General features: G+C 53.2%; 1 protein-coding gene across 17 annotated transcripts in view; it reads right to left on the reverse strand.

Annotated features, from left to right (window-relative positions):
• Rap1gap (RAP1 GTPase activating protein) overlaps positions 1–23,473 on the reverse strand; it is a 62,528-nt gene that overhangs the window by 19,132 nt on the left and 19,923 nt on the right. For 7 of the 17 annotated variants that reach the window (XM_057785366.1, XM_057785363.1, XM_057785365.1 and 4 more), the window contains exons 2-3: positions 6,238–6,331; positions 594–629 (exon numbers count right to left, since the gene is read on the reverse strand). In XM_057785366.1, the coding sequence (XP_057641349.1) occupies positions 594–611 (18 nt within the window). In that variant the 5' untranslated portion in view covers positions 612–629; positions 6,238–6,331. Of the gene's footprint in view, positions 1–593; positions 630–2,833; positions 2,999–6,237; positions 6,332–23,473 lie in introns of those variants that run through there. The other 10 variants (XR_009058017.1, XR_009058016.1, XR_009058014.1 and 7 more) reach the window with 5 other exon arrangements.

Below are 23,473 nucleotides of genomic sequence, written 5' to 3' on the forward strand. Positions count from 1 at the left end.
GGAGGTACAGCAGCAGAGAGGAGCTGGGGGCTCTGTGCAGGAAAACACATGCTGCTGGGAGTGGGGGCAGGGAAGCATACTCAGGCATGTGGTGTGTGTGTTTGTAGGGCGGGGCTAGTGCATCAAGAGATACATGGAGGGGAAGGAGATGGAAGAGAGGGAAGACGAAGAGGCCAAGAAGCTGCAGGGATAGGAGCCGAGCCAGAGAGTTGACATGAAGGAGGCTCCAGAGTTTTCTTCAAGCCACCCCCACCACTCTACCCCATTACCCTTTGCTCCCATCCAGACACTCACCCATGCCACAGACAGAGCAGAGTTTGGAAGTGGAGGGTAAGCAGGGGTGAAACAAGGGGCAGGGCTGCACCCCAGGCTGCCTGGCTCACTAATGCTCCCCCACTTGCATCTCTGCATCTATCCTGCATCCTGCACGGGGTTGCTACACGAGCCTGCCAGGACTCTGATGAGCTATGTTTGTATGTACCTGTGGGGATGACTTGGGAGCTGGGACCCTGGATGAGTTCACAGAGAGGAGGCAGGTAGGGGACCACCACCTTTAGGCCAGCCCACTCTGGGGCTCCCTGACCCATCCTTACCTGCATCTTTTCAATCATCTCAAACAGATCTGTGTTCTGCAATAGAAAGAGGAGCGAGGTCAGTCCCCAGGGAAGCCCAGCTGCTACTATCAAGCCTAAAACAGGCTCTAGCCACCTAGCTGGCCGGGTCCTCTCAGGTACCAAGAGGGGAGCGACCAGGACTTTGTGGGAAGGGTTTTGGAAGGCTAACCCCCAGAGTTTGGCCAGTTTGGGCACCTAGTGGGGTGAGCCCAGAACCTAGGTCCTGGGTCTCTGGCAAATGTCCCACTCAGTTTGCTTTCTTGAAGGGTGAGGAAGTTATTTGAGAAGAGACATCTTCCCTTCTGCCAATACAAAGGCATCAGTTCCAGGATTGGCATATGGACCCCTGAGAGCCCCCAGGATCCAGCCCTAGAGCCAAGACCCATGAGGCACAGAGCGAGGGTCTGTGGTTCCACCAGCACTCAGGAAGAGAGCCAGTTCACCAGTGCCCAGGCCAGACAGCCCTCCCTACAAGCAGTGTGGACTGGGTGGGGAGAGATGCTGGGCTGCCATTGGTCCTTCACCTGTGCACGAGCCTACATGCACAAGCTGGCCTGTCCAAGGCGAAGCAGGAAACACACAGGGTTAATGCAGCGTCTGGCAGCTGCTTGGCAGCATGGGCCTCTCCAACACCAACTCCCTTCTGAGTCTTCCTGGAAGGCGCATCCCTACCGGATGGAGGCTGGCAGCTTGGGGGCCCGACCTGGGAAGCCCCAAGAGTCTTCAGAGCAGCCTTTCCCACCCCCCGCTCTTCCAAGGTTCAACTCAAGCAGTTCCTGCTGTCCAGGAGGAGGCATCTGAGCTCACACACATGTGCTAAGCTTGTGTACCAGGAGGCACACACTCTGTCTGCAGGACAGACACAGGCCTGCACACCATGATTTGAACAGTTTCACTGCAGCAGGCCTACCTTTTGCATGTCAACACACACACACACACACTGATCCATATGGGGCCTGTGCATAGTAATTCTTATAGACATAGCCTAACACACACATACACATGTTGGTATCCTGAGTTCCACACAACACACACTCAGGTCCACATACCTGAGATTCACGCATGTGCAAACCCACACCTGTGTAGCCTGCACCCCAGTAACTGCACATGCAAACACAGGAGACACACTGGCTTGGACAGCAATAGCCAGGTGCTCAGGGAAACAGACAGAGAATTATAGGCATCATTGCCAGGATCAAGGCATGCTGCACAACAGACCCAAACAGCCTCTTACATTGCACACAAGAGTTCTAAGAAGAGGAAGAGGAATCCGGCAACTGCCAGGGTTGTTAAGTCCCATGGGGTCCTGAGTACAACCGCCCAACAACCCTCAGTTAAGTCATGAAGGTCACAGAACTTTTAAGCCCCCATGTGCACAGTCTGAAGCCTGCCAGTAGAACAAGACCCTGTACCATGGTCACCTGTGGCCACACCCAATACCTTTGAGTTTGGAAGAACAGATCCTACTGGTAGTTTGACAGACAGCACAGACAGACATACACTACAGTCCAGGAAGATAAACACACCTGTCAACTCGACTCAATGTTACAACACTGCCTCCATCTGTTCAGGGGTCAGCCAGCCTCTGACCTACCCCTTCCAAAGAGACCCAGCCATGAGTTCAGGGGGTGAGGAGGTCCCCTGAAGGTGACCAAACAGCCAGGCACAGTGAGACATCACACACTGCTGCACCCGAATCACAACTACATAAACACTGACACATGGTACTGTCAGCCAGAGCGTACACACACAGCAACAAGTAACACCCACAGTTACAGCCCCGCAGGCAGTAGCAGACGCCCTGACACATGGCAAAGGAAGGCTGGGAGTGGTGTGGCCAGAAACCTGGCATCCCACCTGAGCAAAAGCCACCACAAATTCACCCGGTGATACCTGTACCCCATCCATGTAGGGAAGGCTGCTGATAGTCCCAGTAGCAGTCATACACACACACACACACACACACACACACATGCACACACACAGTGCCACTGCAGCCCACGGCCACAGGCCACAGTGTCCTCACGTCTGTCCCACAGGCAGCTGTGGAAAACTGCCCATGGGACTGGGGTGCTCCGTGTGGTACGGGTGTCAGTCCAAAAACGCACACATCCATCGTGATGGGGGCCCGGGCACAGCCTGCCGGACTTGGGGTAGTCGGGCTGAGTGGTGGCCTTAGGGTCCCCCATTGGCCAGGCCGCCCCTGCCAGCGTCCTCACCTGCCAGCCGGCCACAGCTGGCAGCGAGCCCCTCCGCGGACGGCCCTGGGACGCTGGGGGCCGCGGCTGCGCCATCCCGAGCCCCAGCCCCGGCGGCGGCGCTGCAAGCCGGCCCGGCCCCGGGGCCCCCGTAGCCGGAGCTAGGAGATCCCGTCCCGCCGCAGCTCTGCCTTCTCTGGGCTCGCCCCGCGGCCGGGCCCGAGGGGGCGGGGCGCCAGGTGCGGGAGGCGCGGGCGGGGGCAGGACGTCTAGACCACGCCCCCTCATGGGGGCGGTCCAGCTAGCGGCCTGGAACACTGCGCCTGCGCGCAGGAAGCCTTGGGCACTTCTGTTAGCAGCTGCGAGTTCCCAGACTGGAGACCCTGCCCAGGGCTTCAAGGACAAGGTTCTTGGGACAGCTGTGCCCAGGGAATGCAAAAGTCCTGGAGACTGGGATAAACTTGAACACTTCCTTAGCCGGACTCTTTTGCGCGTCTCACCTTCTTGCCATATGGCTATCCTTATTAGGCAGATAAGAAAACCATATTCCAAGAGGTGCAATAGCTTATCGGGGACCACACCACTAGGAAAACCAGGGATCCCTAGCCTAGAGCTGCCTCATCCTCACCTCTTCTCCCTCAGCATCCGATCCTCCCGACCCTGGGGGGCGGGGAAGCCTGGAATGGAGAGAAAGGACCCGCGAACTCTAGGACAGGTATTCTATAGTTTAGGTCCTTCAGGGTCTAGCCCTGGCCTTGCTACAACTTGCAGGGTATATAAGGGAGTCTCTGGCACCTCTGTTGGCCCAATTAGCCACCCAAAGTACAAGGCCTCTTGAGTCTTCCCATCTGACACTGCTGTCCTTGTGTCTTGGGCTGGTGCCACTACTTTGCAGTGGGGACAGGCCCCCAGCCATTCCACCCATCCTCTAGACAGAGCCTGGAACATTCTGGGTGTTGCAGGGGCAGGGCTCTCTCCAGCTGGGGCCAGACCTGCAGCTTCCCAGAAGTACTGCCCACTACCCAGGGCTGGGGAGCTCCTGCAAGTCAGGCAGGCACTTTCCTTTCCCTCCCAGACCTGGCCCCAGGTCAGGCTTGGGCCCAGAGAGCCAGCGGGAACACCAGGGATGTGCATTCCAGACACCAAGTAGCTTTGGCTTTAATAATTAACAGCAGCAAATATTGATTTACGCAACCACTTCCAGACCTGCACACTTCCGGGCACCCATCACAATGCAGCCAGAGGAACATCCTTTCCCACACTGGCCCTGGGGGAGGCTGAGCCTGCTCAGATCACCAGCGATATGTAGGCCAGGTAGAGAGAGTGCTGTGCACGCTTCTAGTGTGTGTGCGTGTGCAAATCAGAGGCCAGTTGTGGCTGTACGTGACATACTGCATTTCTGTAGCACAGAAGTGTGCGGGCGGGTTGGAAGGGGTGGGTAAGGATGATTACTGTCCATCTCCTTCAAGTGTTCATGTGTAAGTGTAAATAGACTATAGATCTATGCTTGTATCTGTCTGTCTGTCTGTGGCCCCCAGTATCTAGGTATAGATAGGCCAAGTATACACTTGTATGTAGATTTTACAGTCCCCGAGTTCTGCAGAGGGCAGCTAGAGTCTATTCGAATGTTCTTCTCAAAGATAAGAGAATTCTCTTACCCAGGCCTGACAATGCAGGTGGACTGTTAGCTCCCAATACTTTTACAGGCCTCGCCCAGTGGCAAGCTGGCAAAGCCGATAGAAGAGACACTGTCTACACTATGTTATAGGTGGAACTTGCCCTTATGCATAGGGAGGTCATGTGCTCCTCAAACTGGTTCCAGTACTATTAAAAATATGTACTGATATAGGGTGCTGAGGAAAACTGGAGACTATGGCAGGCCTGGTTTCAGCAGCCAGTAACCTGCCGGGAGCCCCAGAGGAATCACTCAGGGTCTGAGAGTTGATTTCCCACCCTGTCAACAGTTCACAGGGTGGGTCCTCATTTGGGGGAGCCCTGGAATGCCGGAATGGGTCTGAAGCTCACTGAGCTGTGTTAGCCCAATTGGAAAGTGGCAGCCAACTGGGTGGAGGCCAGGTGATCAATGGTAATCAGAAGGGCCCACTGTGGGCTGTGTGCCACGCAAGGCTCCAAGGACGTGCTACATCTACGTCCACTGTCCTTCCTATGAAAAGACCAAAGGCCAGATGGGACAAATAAGAGTCCAGTACCCAGGGGAAGACCTCACGCATAAACCCAGCTGCTCGAGCAAGTGACTGCCATCAAGTCTGTTTCCTGAGGACCCTTGTGGCCCTGGTTGGGGCTGCCCACCAGGAAAGGCAGGCAAGGGTCTCAGGAGGCTCTTATGTGACTTAGAGCACCCCTACTTGGGATTTCCATGGAGATATCAGTCCTTAGATAACATTCCTTGGTCCTTTTTCCTCCTGGCCTAGGAAAGGTGCCAATTCTTATCCCAGAGCTCTGGAGGAGGTCCCTGGCAGAGCCTTCCTGGCTGTGTAACTCTGGGGAAGACCCCTACACATCTCCGAGCATTTAGATCCTATTCGGGAGCAGGCTCCCTGCCTGAGGTTGGTGAAAGGACCACGTGGCAAGGGCTTTAGTCATTGCAGAGAGCATCCTGCCACAGCAAGGGTTTGTTCCCCTGCACTGGAGAGTCCATCAATCACATACTGGCCAGAAAGCACCAGCTGGTCCCGGCCCCACAGCATCCAGCCTGCAACCCTTTGGGCAAATAACAGTATCACTGAACTCAGACTTGGATGGCCGTGGCTACAGCACAGACAGAGTGACAAGCTGAGGGACAGAGCGACGCTACAGGCAAGAGACTAAGTACTAAGCAGCAGTGACGGAATTCCCTGAAATACCCACTGCCCCTTGGCCCTGACACTCTGCAGAAGCCATTCAGACACTCATCTCTTGGCCAGGGCATGGCTTCTCGGGGTAATGTCTGTGTCCTGGCCTGCCAGGAATCTCTAGGTTTGGTACCACTCAGGTAACAGGCAAACCTTGGTTGTTGATTAACAGCAATGAAAAAAGTCTTCACCATAGGGCTAGGAGCCAAAGAAGGTCCAGGCTGTGGGAGAGACACTTTTATCCAATCCTGGTGTGTGGGGGTAGCAGGGGCTATTATCACATCTGGTCTATAATGGGGACAGCTGTGGCCATGGTGATAGTGGAGAGAAGTCAAAGGAGCCACCGATGTCATAGTTTATCCCTAAGCACCCCCTTCTAGCACTTCTGTAGACACTGGTTCAACCTCTGAGACCACACAGGCCACCCAATGGTCAGGAGTGGTATCCTTTGGGGGACTTAGTTCCAGCGGCCTCAACCTGAACAGTTGACATCTTCCCAACAGGCATATTTAGACATCTCCCAGCTCTGACATGGTGGGGCACAGAGCAGGGCCATAGGCTGGGGTCATTTACCTTAGGATAAGATGAGGCAGGGAGGGAAGGAGCTGAGTCCACCAGGAACAGGTCTAGTGCCTGAGGGAAGCGCTGCTTCTGGCCATCACTCTTCCTGGAAGAGAAAAAGGCATCTGAGGTCAGAAAGAGCCTCAGGTGGGAGATTCGGGACTTCTGGGGGAGCGAGGCAAGTAGGCCTCTAAGATCTCCAGAAGGAAGGCAGGGAGGTCCCTGAGCAGGGTTGATAAGCGGGCTCCCCTTCCCAGAGGTCAGAGTCAGGGACTCCCAAGTTCTTGGTCAGTTCTTCAGCTCATTCTGAAGATGAAGGCTGAGTCGGGGACAGCAGGTGTGGCTGTAGACGTGGGAACTATTAGGTTCCCCAGCTCTCTGGGTCCCTCCCAGAGTCTCTAGTGAATGGGAGCCTTAGGACTACTGTTACTAATGCCAGTAAGTGCCACACAGTGGGCCCACTGTGGCCAGGCCTACGTGAGCCACTCCCCAGGCCTTGTAGGCACGACTCCTCACTTCCACTTTAGGACATGGACTATGATGTCCGCAGAGGTCACATAATCCACTCACAACAGGACACTGTTCATGACCCATCTGACCTTAACCTGATGAAGCTACACCCACATCCCTTCAACGACAGGGGACAGGTCGAAAGAGAGTGATGTCAGCACTTGTCTGTCACACAATCCTGCTAGGTTCACCTCCCAGGTCAAGGGGAAGATGTGCCCAGTGGTTTCCAGATCCAGGGAACCTGTGGCCCGGTGAAGCAGGCCTAGCTTCTGTCGCTGCCCAAGGCCAATCTGACATGGCTGTGCCGCAGCCCCAGTTCCACCAAGGCAGGCTAGTCCCGAGAGGGTGAGTCACCTTCCAGAGGCGCTCCAGCAGCCTGTGGCAGACTTGAGTCAGGCAGAGCCAGGCAGACACACCCAGAAGAGGGAGGACCCGCGGCATTCCTGGTCTAGGAATGACCCTGGCAAGTTCTAAGCCTCTTTGCCTCTCCCTGGATCAGAGGAACCGGCCTCAGCCCTGCTTAGCACAGGGAACCCCCTACCCCTAAGGATTACTGACTTCTGACAAGGTCTGTGTCTCGACACTGCTTGACTCAAAAGGACAGACCTGGTGGCAGCAATCTTTTGAGTGCATAGCATCAGTGTGGGCTATAGCATAAGGCACTGACTGGCTAGCATAGCTAGAGTCCAGGACCCAGCAGCCTCTCTGGGCCTCAGTTTCCAAAACAATTCAACACCATGACTAGCCATCATAGGTATTTATGCAACGAACTCTCTCCCAAGTAGGGCCCCATACAGTATTTGTGGACTGATTGCCAGGCTGAAAGTGGGCAGTAGGAAGCCATGGAGGGCTGGTGTGTGAGGGAATGTGCTCAACAAAACTTCTGCTGACGCAAGGTGGGAAGGGGGAGACGAGAGGGGGTAGAAGGTTAGACAGAGGCCATAGTGGTGTTCAGGTTTCAGGTAGATCCTGTGGAGACCCATTCTGCCCTTAGTGTCCTGGAGTTGGTTACTTATTCACACTCTGTGTGTGTGTGTGTGTGTGTGTGCGTGTGTGTGTGTGTGTAGGTGTGCATGTATGTGGAAGCCAAAAGTCACTGTCATGTGTTTTCTCAATTGATCTCCATCTTTGTTTTGTTAGTTTGGTTTTTTAATTTGTTGTTTGTTGGGGGTTTTGTTTTGGTTTTTTGAGACAGGGTTTCTCTGTATAACAGCCCTAGCTGTCCTGGAACTCACTCTGTAAAACCAAGCTGACCTAGAACTCACAGAGATCCTCCTGCCTCTGCCTCTTGAGTGCTGGGATTAAAGGCATGTGCCACCATGCCTGGCTCCCTCTTGTTTTTTTCTGAAACAGGCTCTCCCTGAACCGGGAGCTTGCATCCTCCTGCCTCTGTCTCCCGAGAGCTGGGGTTATAAATGTGTGCCATTGTGCTGACTTTTTTTTTTTAAATGTTTATTTATTTTGTATACAACATTCTGCCTCCACGTATGCCTGCACACCAGAAGAGGGTGCCAGATCTCATTATAGATGGTTGTGAGCCACCATGTGGTTGCTGGGAATTGAACTCAGGTCCTCTGGAAGAACAGTCAATGCTCTTAACCACTGAGCCATCTCTCCATTGTGCTGACTTTTTAACCTGAGTGCTGGGAATCTGAATTCAGGTCCTCAAGCCTGCAGTGTAAGAACTTTACCTTCTGAGCCAGCTCTCAGGCCACCTGCTGAGCCCCATATTTTATAGACAAAGGCTAGCTGGACTTCAAAGCTTACAGCCTTGACCAAGCATAGCTGATGCCCAACAGCGTTGTGGAACAGTCTTTGTACACTGTAAGTATGTATTGCTCTCATCATTAATAAAAAGCTGATTGACTAATGGCTAGGCAGGATTTTCAGGGCAAAAAGAAGGCTGGGAAGAAAGAGGGTGGAGTCAGAGGAGTCGCCAACCAGAGAAACAGGAGATGAGCTTGCTGTGCTAAAAGAAGGTCCCGCCACGTAGCAAAGTGTAGATAAGAAATATGGTTTAATTTAAGTTATAAGAGCTAGTTAGTAATAAGCATAAGCTATTGGTCAAGCATTTATAATTAAGTCTCATGTCAGTTATTTGGGAGCTAGCTGGAGGTCCCAACAAAACATAGTGACACAGCAGTGTAGAGGAATGTGACCAGGAGGTGATGGCACACACCTTTAGTCCCAGCACTCAGGAGGCAGAAGCATAGTGTGGGAGGTCCTTCTGTATATGTGTTGCTTTTATTGGTTAATGAATAAAAAAGGCGGGGTCAAGGAGATGTCATGTAGTTGCCGAAGGAGGCAGACACCATAGAACTGCCCAAGAAGCAAGAGGTAACAAACCACAAGCCTCATGGTAAAATATAAAGTAATAGATTATTTGGGTCTGGGTAGCTGAGAAATGAAGGAGTAGTCTCTGCCTACAGAAGCAGATGAATCTCTGGGTTCCAGGCCAGCCTGGTTGACAGAGCAGGTTCCAGGACAGAACAGAGAAACCCTGTCTTGAACCCCCTCCCACCCAAAAAAGAAGTGCGCTTAGTTGCCACGAAACACTGTTGAGGCCAGAGAAAAGCTGGGTGCTCTCAGCAAGAACCACGGTCCTGGGAGCCCCTGGCTGCATGCAATGGTGGTTTCCATAGCCAGGTTCAATAAGTGGGACTTTCTAACCGTTTCATGGCCCCAGAATCAGACTTCGACAGCACCAGGTCAGCTTGGTGGCAATTCCTACTAGAGCAACTCGTCTTAGCCTGTTGCCCAGGTCCCATGAGCATCTCTCTCAGAACTGCTAAAGCCAGAACGGTCCAGGGAGGCCTCCCTCTCACAGCTGGGGGACAGTACTCTAGTTCCTTTCTAGGACCCTCTTCCTCCCCACAATCCCTGCCTCCACCTCTCACCTCCCTGCTCTGGGCTCTGTCCTCTCTACTGACCAGAGTCCTGGCTCTCCCCCAGCTAGGCAACTCCTCAGCTGGATCCTAACGGACTGGAGAAGGGAGGGGGAGGACTAGGGCCCTCTGCCCTAGTCCTCAGTCCTAATGTGTGGAAGGACAATCTTCACAAAAGCCTTATAGCCTAACAAGGTAAACTGCCTACTTCCTGCATGCGGAAACGGGTTCAGAAAGGGCACCCACCTGCCGAGCAGGCTTCTGAACTCCAGTTTGAGGTCTCCAAAGTCAAGATCTGGACTCTGTAATGTGTGGCCAACCCTGAGGGCCCAATCCTGACCCGGCCACCCCAGCCTGAGGGCCAAGCACTGTTCATCACACCCTGTTGACAGCTGACGAGATGCCAATTCCGAGCAGCAGGGCCGACCATGATTCATGGATGAAGACAAGATGTTCATAGGTACTGGTTCTCTCCCTCCACCATGGTCCCAGGAACCCTCAGGCCCTCAGGTTTGGTGGCAAGTGACTTTACCCGCTGAGCCACCTTACCAGCTGGGATTCTTATTTTTTGAGAGAAGAAACTAAAACCTTTCAAGATTGAGTACTTGCCGAAGGTCACGTTCATGAGTCCAGGACCATAAAACTCCCAGGGATCTGGGTGAAGAAGTCATTGTCCCTTTAGTCCCACATGACAGAGCCTCTCAGCAAAAAGCAGCTGCTCATTTAACACTTCACAGTAATAGACTAGCCTCTTCTTCCTTCCCTCCTCCTCCCTCTCCTTTCTCCCCCCTTCCTCCCCCTCCTCCTCCCCTCAACTCTGCCTTCTGCTCAGACATTCCCGCTCCTCTCTGCATACCTCCCGCCATCTTCATGAGCTTGGCCTTCTAGGTCCCTCCCGTCTCATCTACCCCACCCTCGTCTCTGTCATTCTGTCTACAGGGGGGAGGTCCCCTAAATCTTGTCCCCTTCCCACGTTTCCAAAACCAAAACCCTTCCTGACCCTCAGGCCCAGTGAGAAATATCTCCTGTTGTTCCTACTCCAGCAGCAGGGGCAAGGGGCCCCGCACTGCCAGACGCCCCATTTGGCTGCTACAGTTCACACAGGCAGAATCCCCTTCCATCAGCACAGTTGCTTAAAAAGGAAGTGTGTGTGTGTGTGTATGTGTGTGCGCGCGCATGCATGTACATGCACGTGTATGTGTGTGCCCATGTGTCTGCAGAGGCCAACTCACAGGAGTTGATTCTCTCCTTCTCCACGTGAGTCTTAGGAATCAAACACAGCAGCCAGGCTTGGTGGCAAGCGCCTTTACCTGCTGAGCTGTCTTGATATCTCCCCCAATGCACAATGGCTTTTTGAGGTGTGACTTCATCAAACTTTCATCCCGAAGAAAAACCAGAAGCACAGAGACGTTCTCTAACCAGCCCAAGCTCACATAGCAGGGAAAGGGCAAGGCTGGGGTCTGACTCCACTATGTATGTCCCAGGCGTCCACCACACAAGCCCCTCGTTTTGTCAACTGGCCTACCTACAGCGACTTTCTACCCCAGCCCTGGGCTTCTGCAGACATCACTGTGGTCTTCCTGGCTCCAAGCTTGCCCTGTCTGCACCGGGAACATCCTTGGACACACGAACAGGTTGCAGTCACATAAGAGATGACTTGTCCAGTGTCACAGGGAGAGCCAACCTGGGAACCGGGCCCAGGCACACTTTAGAGTGACATTCAGCTCCTGCAACCCCCTGGTCACCAGCCAGTTGGCCCTGTTTCCTTTCCTCTTGGTGGTATCCCCCTTTCCCTGAGAAAGAGTAAGGCATGGGTCTAGGGGACAGGGCCCAGTTCCTGAGTGGGCCAGCTGGAAGCTGCTGCAGACAGCTCCTGGTTTCTTGGCAACTCTCGCTTATTGTGGCATCAAGGTAACAATAATAATCACACCTGGGGGGCGGGTGCAGGCTCTGCGCTTTTCAAAGGCTTCTTTGCTTTATCCTCTGCTTTATCGGATCTCCTGGGACTCTTGCCGGAACTGAGCAACTGAGCTGGCAGATAAGGCTCTGGCCTAGGCTCCTCATGCCCAGGAAGGCAAACTGATGCTTGAGGAGGTCACAGCACTGCGTGGGGATAGCCCAGCATTCGACAGCAGATTAGAGATGAAAATCCAAGCTCCCCCACAACATAGCCCTCAGGTCTCTGAGTGCCTCGCGAGGGTAGGAGGACCTCGGGGGATCTTGCCCTGCAGAATAGCAGGGTCCAGGCCATCTTTGAACAGGAGGGGTGTTGGAGTTATCAAGGCAGGCAGAGGACAAGTGATGGCACACTTCCCCGGGGTACATTCTCCCAGTGACCCAACTGGAAGGCGGCTGGGAAGCCCCATCTTTTCTTGAACCTACAGGGCAGGAGCTCAGGGTCTATCTGCGCAGGGCTGCCTAGAAGCCTGAAGAACACTGATTTCAGGCACCAGAAGGGTAGCCCAGCTGACCCAGGGGTTCCAAACATGGAGGCCCTGGTTCATCTGGGCCCTGATGACTTCCCTTCCCAGTCTCCGCTTCTCATGTCCCTCTCCTTGTCCTGTCCTGAGGACACCCGCCTGGCACACACGTAGCCAGCCAGGTACAGAGTCAGGAGAACCGGCCAGCTAATGAAGGATTGGGCAGGCAGAGTTAGCCAGAGGCCTAGGGGTGCTTGCCAGCCTGTGCCTGCCAGCCGAGAATGGGGGCAGAGGTTGCCCGCCAAGCGCTTCTACCCACCTGGTGAGAAAAGGGCACAGATCTCCCAGTGAGAATGGGGTTGGGGGGGGCATGCCCTCCAGAGCCCCAGTCTCCCAACACAGGCCTGGGGCTTTGGGTCTAAGAGGACTCTGTTATAAAATGGGAACCAAATAACTGCCTGAGAGCTGCCCCCACCGAAGGGGCACAGAGGCCCATTGTTTTCGAAGCTCAGCCATCTGGCACAGCCCTCCTCCATGCCCCATGCCCTGCCTGCCCATCCCTGCCTGTGCCCAGGTACCAGGAAATGTGACTAGGCACAGCCAGGTGAACAGGTTTCAAAGTAGGGGGGAGGTAAGGGGCTTCTGTCCAGGCGAAGGTAGGAACCTAGGCAGCCAGACATAGGCCCGAGCTCTTCTACTCCGGGATGGCCTCCTGGGGTACCTCTGACCTATGACGACTGGAAGGGTGCATAAGACTGGGGGAGAGGCCAAGAACCACTATTGTCAGTGATGTCCTTAAAACAACACCCCTAAGGAGATCGCTGCTGCCGCCACCCATTTTTGAGATGAGCTTGGGGTCCCCCAAACATGTCTTAAGATGAGCTTGGGGATAGAGTTGCCCGGACCCCCATGGAGCATTCAGATAAGAGGCAGGCCTTCTACTCTAGGCCAGGGTCACCAGTGGGCAGGAAGGTGGCACACGAGGCCCTCACTATGTGCTGGCTGGGAGCCCAGATACCCGGATCCCGGAGCTGGGCCAGGCAGTGGCCTCCTAAGCAAACAGCAGGTTGGCAGGCCAGAGAGGAGGTCATGGGTTAGCCCCCACCTGGGGTGCTGGCTTGCCCAGCTCAGGTGGCCTGGCTTTCCCAGCTCTCCTGCTCCCAAGGCATGGACGCTGGCTCTCACAGTACAGGAAGAAGCAGGCATGGGAGAGAACGTGGCATACATGGAATTTTTTCCTGCAGGGGACATCAGCTAATGCAGCCAGGCACCTTCCAATTAACACACCGCAGCCTTCCCCCAGGACCTCTATACCATATACTGAGAAACCCACTGGCAGGTAACACAATCCACGCTGTACCTGGAAGAGAAACCGCAGCCCCAGCAACCAGACAGGGACTTGCCCACGGTGACACCCGAAGCTTGCACCTTCTATTTCTAATCCTTGCCTGCACTGCCACAGGACAGAGCACCGTGTGCCAACTCTCTCAGACGGGCCTGCTACCCCCACCCTAGGCACAGGGGAAGAACGGCCAGGGTGCCCTTTCGAGCACCCACAGGCCACAGAGTTCCACAGCTGCCTACAGTCTCTGTGTCACCCCACCCCACCCTTGACCTATTGTCCCAGTCAGCCTCTGCAGCCCAGGGGGTCCCCCTTCTCCAAGCTCCTAGCATTCCTGTGCTCACTCACTCCATCAGTGCCCACGCGCACCCCCCCCCCCCCCGCCGTGCCCTTCATTCCTAAGCTTGGTCATTTTCCCACAACACATGGTTTGCTGCCTGTTCTGAGCCAGACAATGGTTGTTGGCAGTCCCTGCTGAATGTTGGCAGGGGGTGAGGGTGGGTGACCATGCCCCCCCCCGCTTGAAAATCTGCAGTGATACCCAGATTCTCCAGCTGTGCCCAGGACTCCTCTGATTTTACCAGCAAGATGCTCAGACCTTCACAACTAAGGCCTTATTTAATCCCCCTGCACCGATCGCACTGAGGTTTACATTTCCCAGCTGAGGGTTCCAAGCTGGGGCAGAATGATGGACAGATGATGACCTTGTCAATCATCTGCTGACTGAAGGTGCAAGGGGAAGCCCTGGTTCTGTCTCTGCACCTCTGGGTACAGAACGGTGTAACTGCCACCTCTCTGGGTCTCAGGCTAGACCATCCTGAAGTGCAGCTGGGAGATCCCACCGAAGGGAGGACGGGAACTAGGGTGGGAAGATCTGCCAAGGGTTGCTTGAAACCAAACCCAGAAGGAAACCTCTCACTGAGAAAACCTTAGGCCCCTCAGGGGCGCTTTTTCTGCTCCAGGCCTCAGTATTTTGTCTGCAAAATGGTATAATAATCACGTACTTGTCGGGGTTGTTACATGTAATAAAATAGATACCATATGTATATTCTGACTGGCCTAAAATTGAGTGTACACTTGGTGCTTTAGGATTCATGACCTTCTGTCTGCAGAGGCGTATGGGTCATAGTGTAGGCTCTAAGACCGAGCTGCCCACATGTTAGTCCAAAGTTTGATGCTTCACAGCGCTGTATCCTTGGAAAAGTTACTTAACCTCTCAGACCCTCACTTTTCTCATCTCTAAAATCAGAATGAAGAGGGGCTGGAGAGATGATCCAGTGGTTAGAGCACTGACTGCTCTTGCAGAGGACCCAGGTTCAACTCCCAGCACCCACACGGTGGCTCACAGCCATCTATAATTTTATTTCCAGGGACACTGCATATATATGGTTCACATACATATAGGCAGACAGACACTCATATACATAAAAAAGAAATAAGTATATTAATTTTGGGGAGTTTTTTTGAGACAGGGTTTCTTTGTGTAGTCCTGGCTGTCCTGGAACTCACAGAAATCTGCCTGCTTCTGCCTCTGCCTCCTGAGAGCTGGAATTAAAGGTGCGTGCTACCACTGCCTTGTATAAAATAAATAAATCTTAAACAAAACAAACCCAAAAAACCAACTCAACAAAATCAGGAAGAATAGCTGGAGAATTAGCTTAGTGGCACAGTGCTTGCCTATCGTGTATGAAGCCCTGGGTTCCATCCCCAATGCATGCATGCATTCACACACACACACACACACACACACACACACACAGAGAGAGAGAGAGAGAGAGATTTAGAAGGAAGCATATCAACAGCACTAGCCTGTGAGGATTTGTAAGTCTATACACAGAACATGCGTGGTAAACGCTAATCTTGAGCCTCCCCCTTTTCTCTGCCTTTCTTTTTTCTTTGCTGACAACAGACCCGGCTCTGTTCCGGGAGGTAGATATAAACAGTGAAACAGCCAGCTGTGTGGGGGATTGGTCCCTGGAAGACCAGGCAGAGCGGCAATGGCTGCAGCTGGAAGTACAGAGAAAAGCCTGAGCAGAGCTTCTAAGGACCCCACCCCCAGGCTGCTTAGGACCCCTAGGGGCGGGGCTGTGGCTAAATCTCCTTGACTTCCAGGATTTCCCTAGATGCACCAGGGCAAAGAGGATGCAATCACGGTATTTCAAGTACTATCGTCCGTCTCCTGGTTGAGAGCAAAAGACACACGCTTTGGCCTGGAGACTCAATTTCTGCTTTTTCCTCTATAAACACATGCAAGGATGCACAGAGGTCTGGCAACTTGATGGTAGCAGGGTTCACAAAAGCTAAAGTCTGGGAGGTACCTCAGCACCCATTAGAGGAAGCTGGTGAGCTGAGGATGGAATCACAAGCAGAACACTCACACGGCTCCAAGTTCACCCAAAGCATCGCAAGAACTAAAACATTGCCAGGTCTGATGGTCAAGGCCTATGCCCATCATTCTAAGGCTGAGACAGGACGGAAAGTTCCAGGCTAGCCTGAGTAACTTAGTGGACAATGTCCCCAAATAAATGTAAAAAAGGCTGAGGCTAGCTCAGGGATAGAGTACTTGTCTTTGAGACGCAGGAAAAGGCTTAGTAGATTGGCAACACCTAGACTTCGACAGTTCGGACCAAGAAGAGGTCCTCACAGCTACAGAAGACAGACGTGGGTTTGTAACTGCAGATATGGATATGGGAAAGTTAACAGATCCACAAGAAATTTCAGGCTTTTGGGGGTTTTGTTTTCTGTTTGTTTGTTTGTTTTGTTTTGAGACAGGGTTTCTCTTGAACGCTGTAGGCCAGGCTGGCCTCAAACTCAGAGATTTTCCTGCCTCTGCCTCCCCATGTACTGGGATTAAAGGCATGTGCCACCACTGCCTGGCAAAATTACAAATTATTATGCTGCAGATAAAAAGGGTATGAAGGAAGTATTTGGCAAATAATCGATATGAAAGAAAAAATAATAAAGACAAAGGGAAGCTAAGTGCTTACTCAGACTGTTGGGACCTGGTTCCTCTGTCTTCTCTAGTCACCTGGAGAGAAAGAAGCTGACCCGGGGAGATCAGAGCCCAGAGCCAGGAGAGAAGAGCCAGGCCCTCACCTCCCTGGCACACCACACTCTTTCCCTGAGGGCTGAGGAAGGACACTGGTGTCACACCAGCGTCCAGAAAGCCAACACTGCATACCTCGTTTGTAAATGCAAACACAGGTTCTGTACCCAAGTGGCCACCAACTGCAGGTTTGCCCCACTGCACCCCAGACCCACTCCAGAGACCTTCTGGTCACCTGGCAGGTGGGTACTGGCTGGCCCAGCCCCCTCCCTGAGCTCTGAATAACTTTGTGTCAATCAACTTTTTATGGAAGACTCTGACCTTGAAAGTCACCTGTCCCCGCACCAGGGAGAAGGTTAGAGCAGCTCCACCTGCAGAGTCAGAGGGTAGGGGGCCGAGAACGGAACTAGAGATCTAGGGGTCCCAAGTTCAATTCCTGACAGTGTCAAGATCTGTGTGTGTGGCTGTGTTTCTGAGCCTCAGTTTTCTCCACTGTGTGGTGGTGGCAGCAATGGCTCCACCCTGCAGGCTCATGGGAATGTTCTTTGGTAGTCAGCCACCTCAGGCACAGGGCTAAGCCCCAGGAGTCAGGCTGGTTGCCTTAGGCGTGTCCCTTCGGAGTGCTGGGTTCCCTGGAGCAGAGTGGTGGGGGGAGAGGGGAACGTGCAGCATCGGGTGGGAAGTGGCTGGGTGTGCATGACAGGAAGTAGAGGTGGCAGAGAAAGCGCTTGTGTCTAGGGTGTGCGTGGGCTTGCGTGCCAGTGTACTTGCATGGGATTGTGCCACCCACCTGCCTAATGGCTTCACTCTGCGTGAGAATGAAGATAGGCTGCCTCACGTGGCCCCCATCTCCCTTAGTCCTCCCTCCCCAACCCCTGCAGCTCCCAAGGCCCTAGGACACTTTTACAGCTCCAGGCCTTTGCACATGACCTGTCCCCACCTTTGCAATAGCATCTCATATACTCTGTCCTTCTTCAGCCTCTCCCTTAGTCCCTACGAAACCAGGAGAAGTGCCCCACTGACCAGCACACCTCAAAAGCCTGGGCCAGGCCCGCAGAACCTTGTTACTAGAATTTACTCCGTGCACTGTGCACTGGACACCCAGCTTGCTGCTCGGGGAAGGGGTATGTTTGTGTGATCCCATGTTCCACACACAGCAGTCTACTAGATCAGCCTGTGAGGGTGACCTTGGCGCTGATTGGGCACAGGGGCATCTCTGTCAGAGGTCTCAAGGAACCTCCAGCCTCCTGGGCAGTTGGTTAGGGAAGGCAGAGGGCTGTCACCAGGCTGGCTGAGGTAAGAGACAGAAACATAAAATCTCTTGTTTCCCACTCCTAAAACAGAGCCTCCACTGCCTGGACCACCCTTCCCACAACAGACTTTCCCATCAGTCCTTGGGGCCACCCCAGTCTCCTTTCAAGGCAGGCTCCTTGTGTGTAAGCCACATTAGCTTTTTGAAATCACTTCATTGGTTGCTTAGCTCATCTTATGTCTGTTTCCCCAACTGGAGGAAAGCTGTGGGGGGTCAGGGACCTCATTCTCTGGGTCCCTGCAAACTGTAACTCAGATGAACAACCAGCATGAACCCAGAAAGTATTTGCTAAATGAAAAGCTTATAAAAAGCCTTACAGGGCCTAGCATGGTGGTATATGCATTTAATCTCAGCACTTGGAGAGAGAGGCAGGAGGATCTCTGTGAGTTTGAGACCAGCCTGGTCTAGATAGAGTTCCAGGACAGCCATGACTAAATAGAGAGACCCTTTCTCAAAGCAACAACAGAGAGAGAGAGAGAGAGAGAGAGAGAGAGAGAGAGAGAGAGAGAGAGAGAGAGAGGAAAGGAAAGGAAAGAAGGAAAGGAAGAAAGAGAAAGAAAGAGAGGGAGAGAGAAAAAAAAAAGGAAGGAAGGAAGGAAGGAAGGAAGGAAGGAAGGAAGGAAGGAAAGAAGGAAGGAAGCCTTGAAGGACAGCTCTGTATAGAGGCATTTCACTTGTATTTTAATAAAGAAAGCTTGCCTGAAGATCAGAGAGTAAAACAGCCCCATGGGTCAGCCTTACAGACCAGGTGGAGGTAACACACACTTTTAATCCCAGTAGTCACATTAGTTGCCATAGAAACCGGGTGTTGCATGCCTTTAATCCCAGTGGTGCATGCCTTTACTCCCCGCCCTGGAGAGTATTATAAAACAGGAGGAGACAGCTCTCAGGCTCAATCTCATTCTGAGATTCTTGGAGGCAGGACGGCCATTTCGAGCCGAGGTAGAGGTAAGAGCCAGTGGCTGGCTGCTTTGCTTTTTGAATCTTCAGGCTGAACCCCAGTTTCACTCTCTGAGCTTTTATTGTGTTTCAGCTCTGTGATGTCTAAATCCCCATTTATGAATTTATTATGGATATAAACAGATTCAGACAAGGCAAGCCTCTAGCCCAAATGCACACAGCAAATAGCCAAACCAGGTCCAACAAGCTAGGCCTGCTGGGGCCTTGGAACCCAAGAATGAATTGAGGATGACCTTTGTTTTATAGAGATTTAAAAACAGCCTCTGAGAAGCGATATATTCACGTCACCAGGGTCACCAAGGCCACCAAGGAGGCTTCCCTCCGGCATGTCTTCCCCGCCTCACTGGCCCTGAAGCAGCGAATCTCCTACAGCCACGGTATGAAAGAAGAAAGCAGGACTCAGGTGAGGAACTCTGCAGGGTCTCCAGCTGAGGTGCCAGCCTGTGTGGGCCAGTGCCAGGACAGCAGTAGGCAGTGTGTTCCTTCACATGGGGAACTGGGGAAAGTCTCTCATCTGCAGGCAGAGGCCTCCACGACAGCAAGCAGACCAGCCGGCTGTGTATTCATGGACAGCGGAGTAACTGCAGCAGTCATCACGGTCAGGGGCAGTTCGGTGCCAGTTCCTAAGTGGGTCCTTGGGGCATACTGCCTTGTGGAACTCTTTCTAGCCAACTCATGCCAGGGTCCCAAACAACCTCCCCCTTCTCTAGTTACTCTCATTCAGGGGTCTGCCTGGGGTCTGGACTTGTGTGTGGTGTCTTGACGCGAGCCTGCTCCTTCCCTGGGTCTTGGTCTGTTTCTTTGCTAAACTCTCTCCCTCTCCCACTCATTATGGGTTAAAGACCTAACAAGTGGGGAAACTGAGGCCCAGAGAGAGTCCCTTGCTTGCCAAATCCAGACAGCCTCAACCCAGGCCCAGAGTCCAGAGTTTGGGGCTCAGCCCACACTAATCACCATCAGGATACTGGGCTCCAAAGCCCCAGAACGATGCAACATCTAAGAGGAGCTCAGGATAAGTCCTGGTGCCCTCAGTGGTCAGACATGGCCCAGGCCCTGTGTCCAACACATGCCATCTGCTCTTCCCTGACAATGATCTGCTAGAACATTCTCTGGCACGGTATTCACTCCCCACCAGCCCCAATGCCCATCTCCCTACCCCTCCGTTTCACACATGCACAAAGCCACACAGCCCATCTCTATGTTGGGCCACTATAGTGAGATGGTTGGTGTTAATAGTTGACTTGAGAGACTTGAGCATCACTGTGCATGTCTGTGGGGCTTGTTTTGATTGGGTGTGAAGAGCCGTTGACTGTAGGTGGCAATTCCCTGGTTGGTATCCCGGATTGTATAATAGAGAAAGCAAGCGGACAGCAGGCATTCATGGCTCTGCTTCCTGATTGTGGATGGGAGGTGACCATTTACTTTGAGCTCCTGCTGCCTTGCTTTCCCATCCCGTGATGGTCTGAACTTTTAGTATGGCTTCATCCTTTTCTTCTCAGGACTGAGAAACTCCAAGAGGCATGGCCTCTTTGCTGTCTCCACTGCAAGCCAATCTGTCCCCTGGTTTGCACATGCTTTGGCCCTCAGAGAGTTTCCTACATTAATGTGTGAATTGGACTACTTTGGACAATAATCTTGCATAAAGACCCTGTGCCCCAAGATACCAAGAGGGCATCCCCAAAACCATCCACTCGCCCCAGCAGCTCAGGCACATGACACTTAGTCTCTGTGGATTAATAAGTCTTTTCTTTCACGAGGCAGGAAACATTCCTGAAGATCCACATTTCTAAGCAGCAACACGGACATGGTATGGAAATAGGAGGCCCAGAGAGGCCAAGTAGGTAGGAGAAGGCCACACAGTGAGTGAGGGGAAGCCAGAGTGGGCATCTGAACCTGGCACTGCCTAACTGCCGAGTTCTGATCTTTTCTGACAGAGGGGGAAGTCTGAGCATCAGCAAGATGAAGAGCCAAACAAGAACAAGCAGGAACCTTGGACAAGAAGCCCAGCTTCATGGTGGGTGCTGTGCACAGGGTTCATGCCAATCACTTCCCTAGGCTGTACTGCAAAACCGCAACAAGCCAGGACCCAAACCCACCTGGAAGGAACCTGACTCTTGTCTCCTGAAGCTATAGAGAAGCATCCTGGCTGAGGGCATCTCTCCGAGATCCCATCCAGGAGTTGTCCTTTTATATAGAGTGTGCGAAGGAAGGTGGCTGCAGCTCCAAGGCAGCAGTAATTGAGCAGAGGATGAAAGGGGAGCTGGGATACGAACGGGCAACACTGTCCAGGAGGAGCAGCCTCAGAGAGCTCCCCTCTCTCACTGAAGGGCTATGTGTGTGCATTGCCAGTGGTGGTGGGGATCCCCAGAACACACACAGGCTCAGACAGCTGAAAAGAAGACCCTCTGATACCCATCTAAGCTGTCTAACAATGCAAGGGGGCCACTTCAAGGGCAGAGCCACAGGGAATGTACGAGAAGGTGGGATAGGAGGGCCAGTGAGGTGGCTCAGCAGTCAAGGGTGCTGCAGCCAAGCGTGAAAACCGGAGTTCTGTCTCAAGACCCATGCGGTGGGTGGGAGGAGAGAACTGGTTCCTAGACTTCCACAGCCTGCTGTGGCACTTCACACGCCACCCAAATAAATAAATAAATAAATAAATAAATAAATAAATAAATAAACAAATGTAATAGAAATTAAAAAGGGGGTGATAACTGAGGCATAAGGAGCTCAAGAGGCCCATGAAGTCACTGAAAGTAGGGAAGGGCTTTTCTCACAAGGCCCCCAAAAGCTTCTAACATGCTAAGGGGTCACAGGCAAATGAAGTAGTTCCTGGCCAAGTGGAAGGCCATGAGAGGTGTTTCTTAGCCTCTTCCATCTCCAAGACTCCAGGAGGCCGGCACTCTCTATGACCCCATGAAGCCAGGCACCTGAGACTCTGCTTCCCCAGGCTAATGGCTGCTGAACCTAAACTCCCACCTTACTTGCAGAACTCACTCGATGCAAGCCTCTCCGAACCTCGGACCCGCCTCTGACCTCATGCTCCCTCAGCCCTGCAGCCACCTGGTTCCTCGCTACTCACAGGACACAGTGAGCTCATTCCCACCCCAGGACCTTTGCACCTGCTGCTCTCTGGATGCCCCAGCTCCTCTCATAGCCAGCTCCACCCTTCCTCAAGAGTCCAGATGCTGGATCTTCTAAAAAACCTTTCAGGACTTTTCTTCCCTGCCTCAGCTTCCTCCGTGGCTCGTGAGATCACAGGTCATTTACCTGTGTGGAGGGCAGTGGCACAACCCCAAGCTGCTAGCTTCCTCCTTCACCCGTAAGCCTGCTTGAGCCTTCAGTGCAAGGCTCAGAGACCAGTTTCTGTCCATTTACGATCCTCTTCCCTACTCATTTCTCAAATGAGGATACCAAGGCCCAGAGAAGTACAGCCAGTCTTGGTCAAGCAGCGATGTCTCAGGAGAAGGGCCAGCCTGTCTCAGGGATCATAAGGAACCCTGTCAGCACACAGTAGGTGCTTAGTGGTTGCTGCAAACTCCTTGCACATAGTAGGTGTCCAATAGTTGCTGTTGATTCTCAGTTCTTGGGAACCTGTCCACACACAGTAGGTACACAATGGTTGCTTGAGGCCAAGTGAATACAGGGTAAATAATCACAGCTCCACTCCTGTGGTTCCAGGTCACCAGGAGCACGCGTGCACACCTCAGACTACATCAGCCACCCCTGTCCATCCAGGTCTAGGAACTTAGGTCCCTCTCAGAAGTGGCTTCTGGGATGTGTTCTTGCCCCTGAGCCCGGTGGGATTCCTTGCTCTAGCTGAGCTAGAAGAGACAGCACTGCCTTTGGCCGTGTTTGCCCCAGAAGGTCCCTGCCCAAAGCTGGGAGCAGGTGTGGGCTCAGGAGGCAGCTGCTGGCTCCCAGCCTGGGCTCTGCCAGCTGCCCACCAGGGGCCTGCCCACCAGATGCATAACAGATGAGCTGGCCCAGCGGGCTGTACCTGCTTGGCATTTCAGAACTCCTAATGAGGCCAGCCGTGGCCTCCTGCAGCACTGTCTGATGGCTGAGAGGAGCCACCTGAGGACAGGGACTGCCACCTCAGCCCACCTCTCAGCTGCTGCAGCTGGAAGACTGTTGGAATTGTCCCCGACTTCCTGCCCTGGGTCAGTCCCTTGCACTCTGAGTCTGTTTTCTCGTCTGTAAAATGGCAATGGAAGTGTACTCTGGGAATAAAAAACTACAAGTAAAATCCCCAGCACAGGACCTGGGCACACTGTTGAGGGGACACATCTTTGTGGCAGGCGACCCCTCCCTATGGGACACTCAGCACTGACTCCCGTTGGGGGGTATTTGCGGGCCTCTTGCCTCTCTCCATCCTTCCCACAGCAAGACTCCCATCTCCGTAGCTTCCATGCCCACCCAAGATCTCCTCTCGAGCAAAAGAGGGAGCCAGATTCAAATCCAGCCCCAACCAACTGCATCCTTTTCCATCCTCTGGTTAAACTGTGGCTTGTGAAATGGGGTCTGCTCTCAGGCCTGACGTCATGACTGACTGAGGCTATCAGAATGATCTCCGCCCTGTCTTTTGAGCTCTACTCTGCCTCCAAGGCTCCTAGTATTAAGAGCAAAGCATCTGCTTTTCCCACAGGTCTTCCCAGAAGTCCCTGCTGTGAGCAGGTCAACTGGTTGCCCTCACACCCCCTCCTGACTTGTCTGGACCCACCTCAAATGCCCAGCCCCTACACCAGGTAGCTGGGTCCTTGGGGCTGCAGAAGC

The sequence above is a fragment of the Chionomys nivalis genome, chromosome 11, assembly GCF_950005125.1.
Source record: "Chionomys nivalis chromosome 11, mChiNiv1.1, whole genome shotgun sequence".
NCBI classification, from domain to species: domain Eukaryota; kingdom Metazoa; phylum Chordata; class Mammalia; order Rodentia; family Cricetidae; genus Chionomys; species Chionomys nivalis.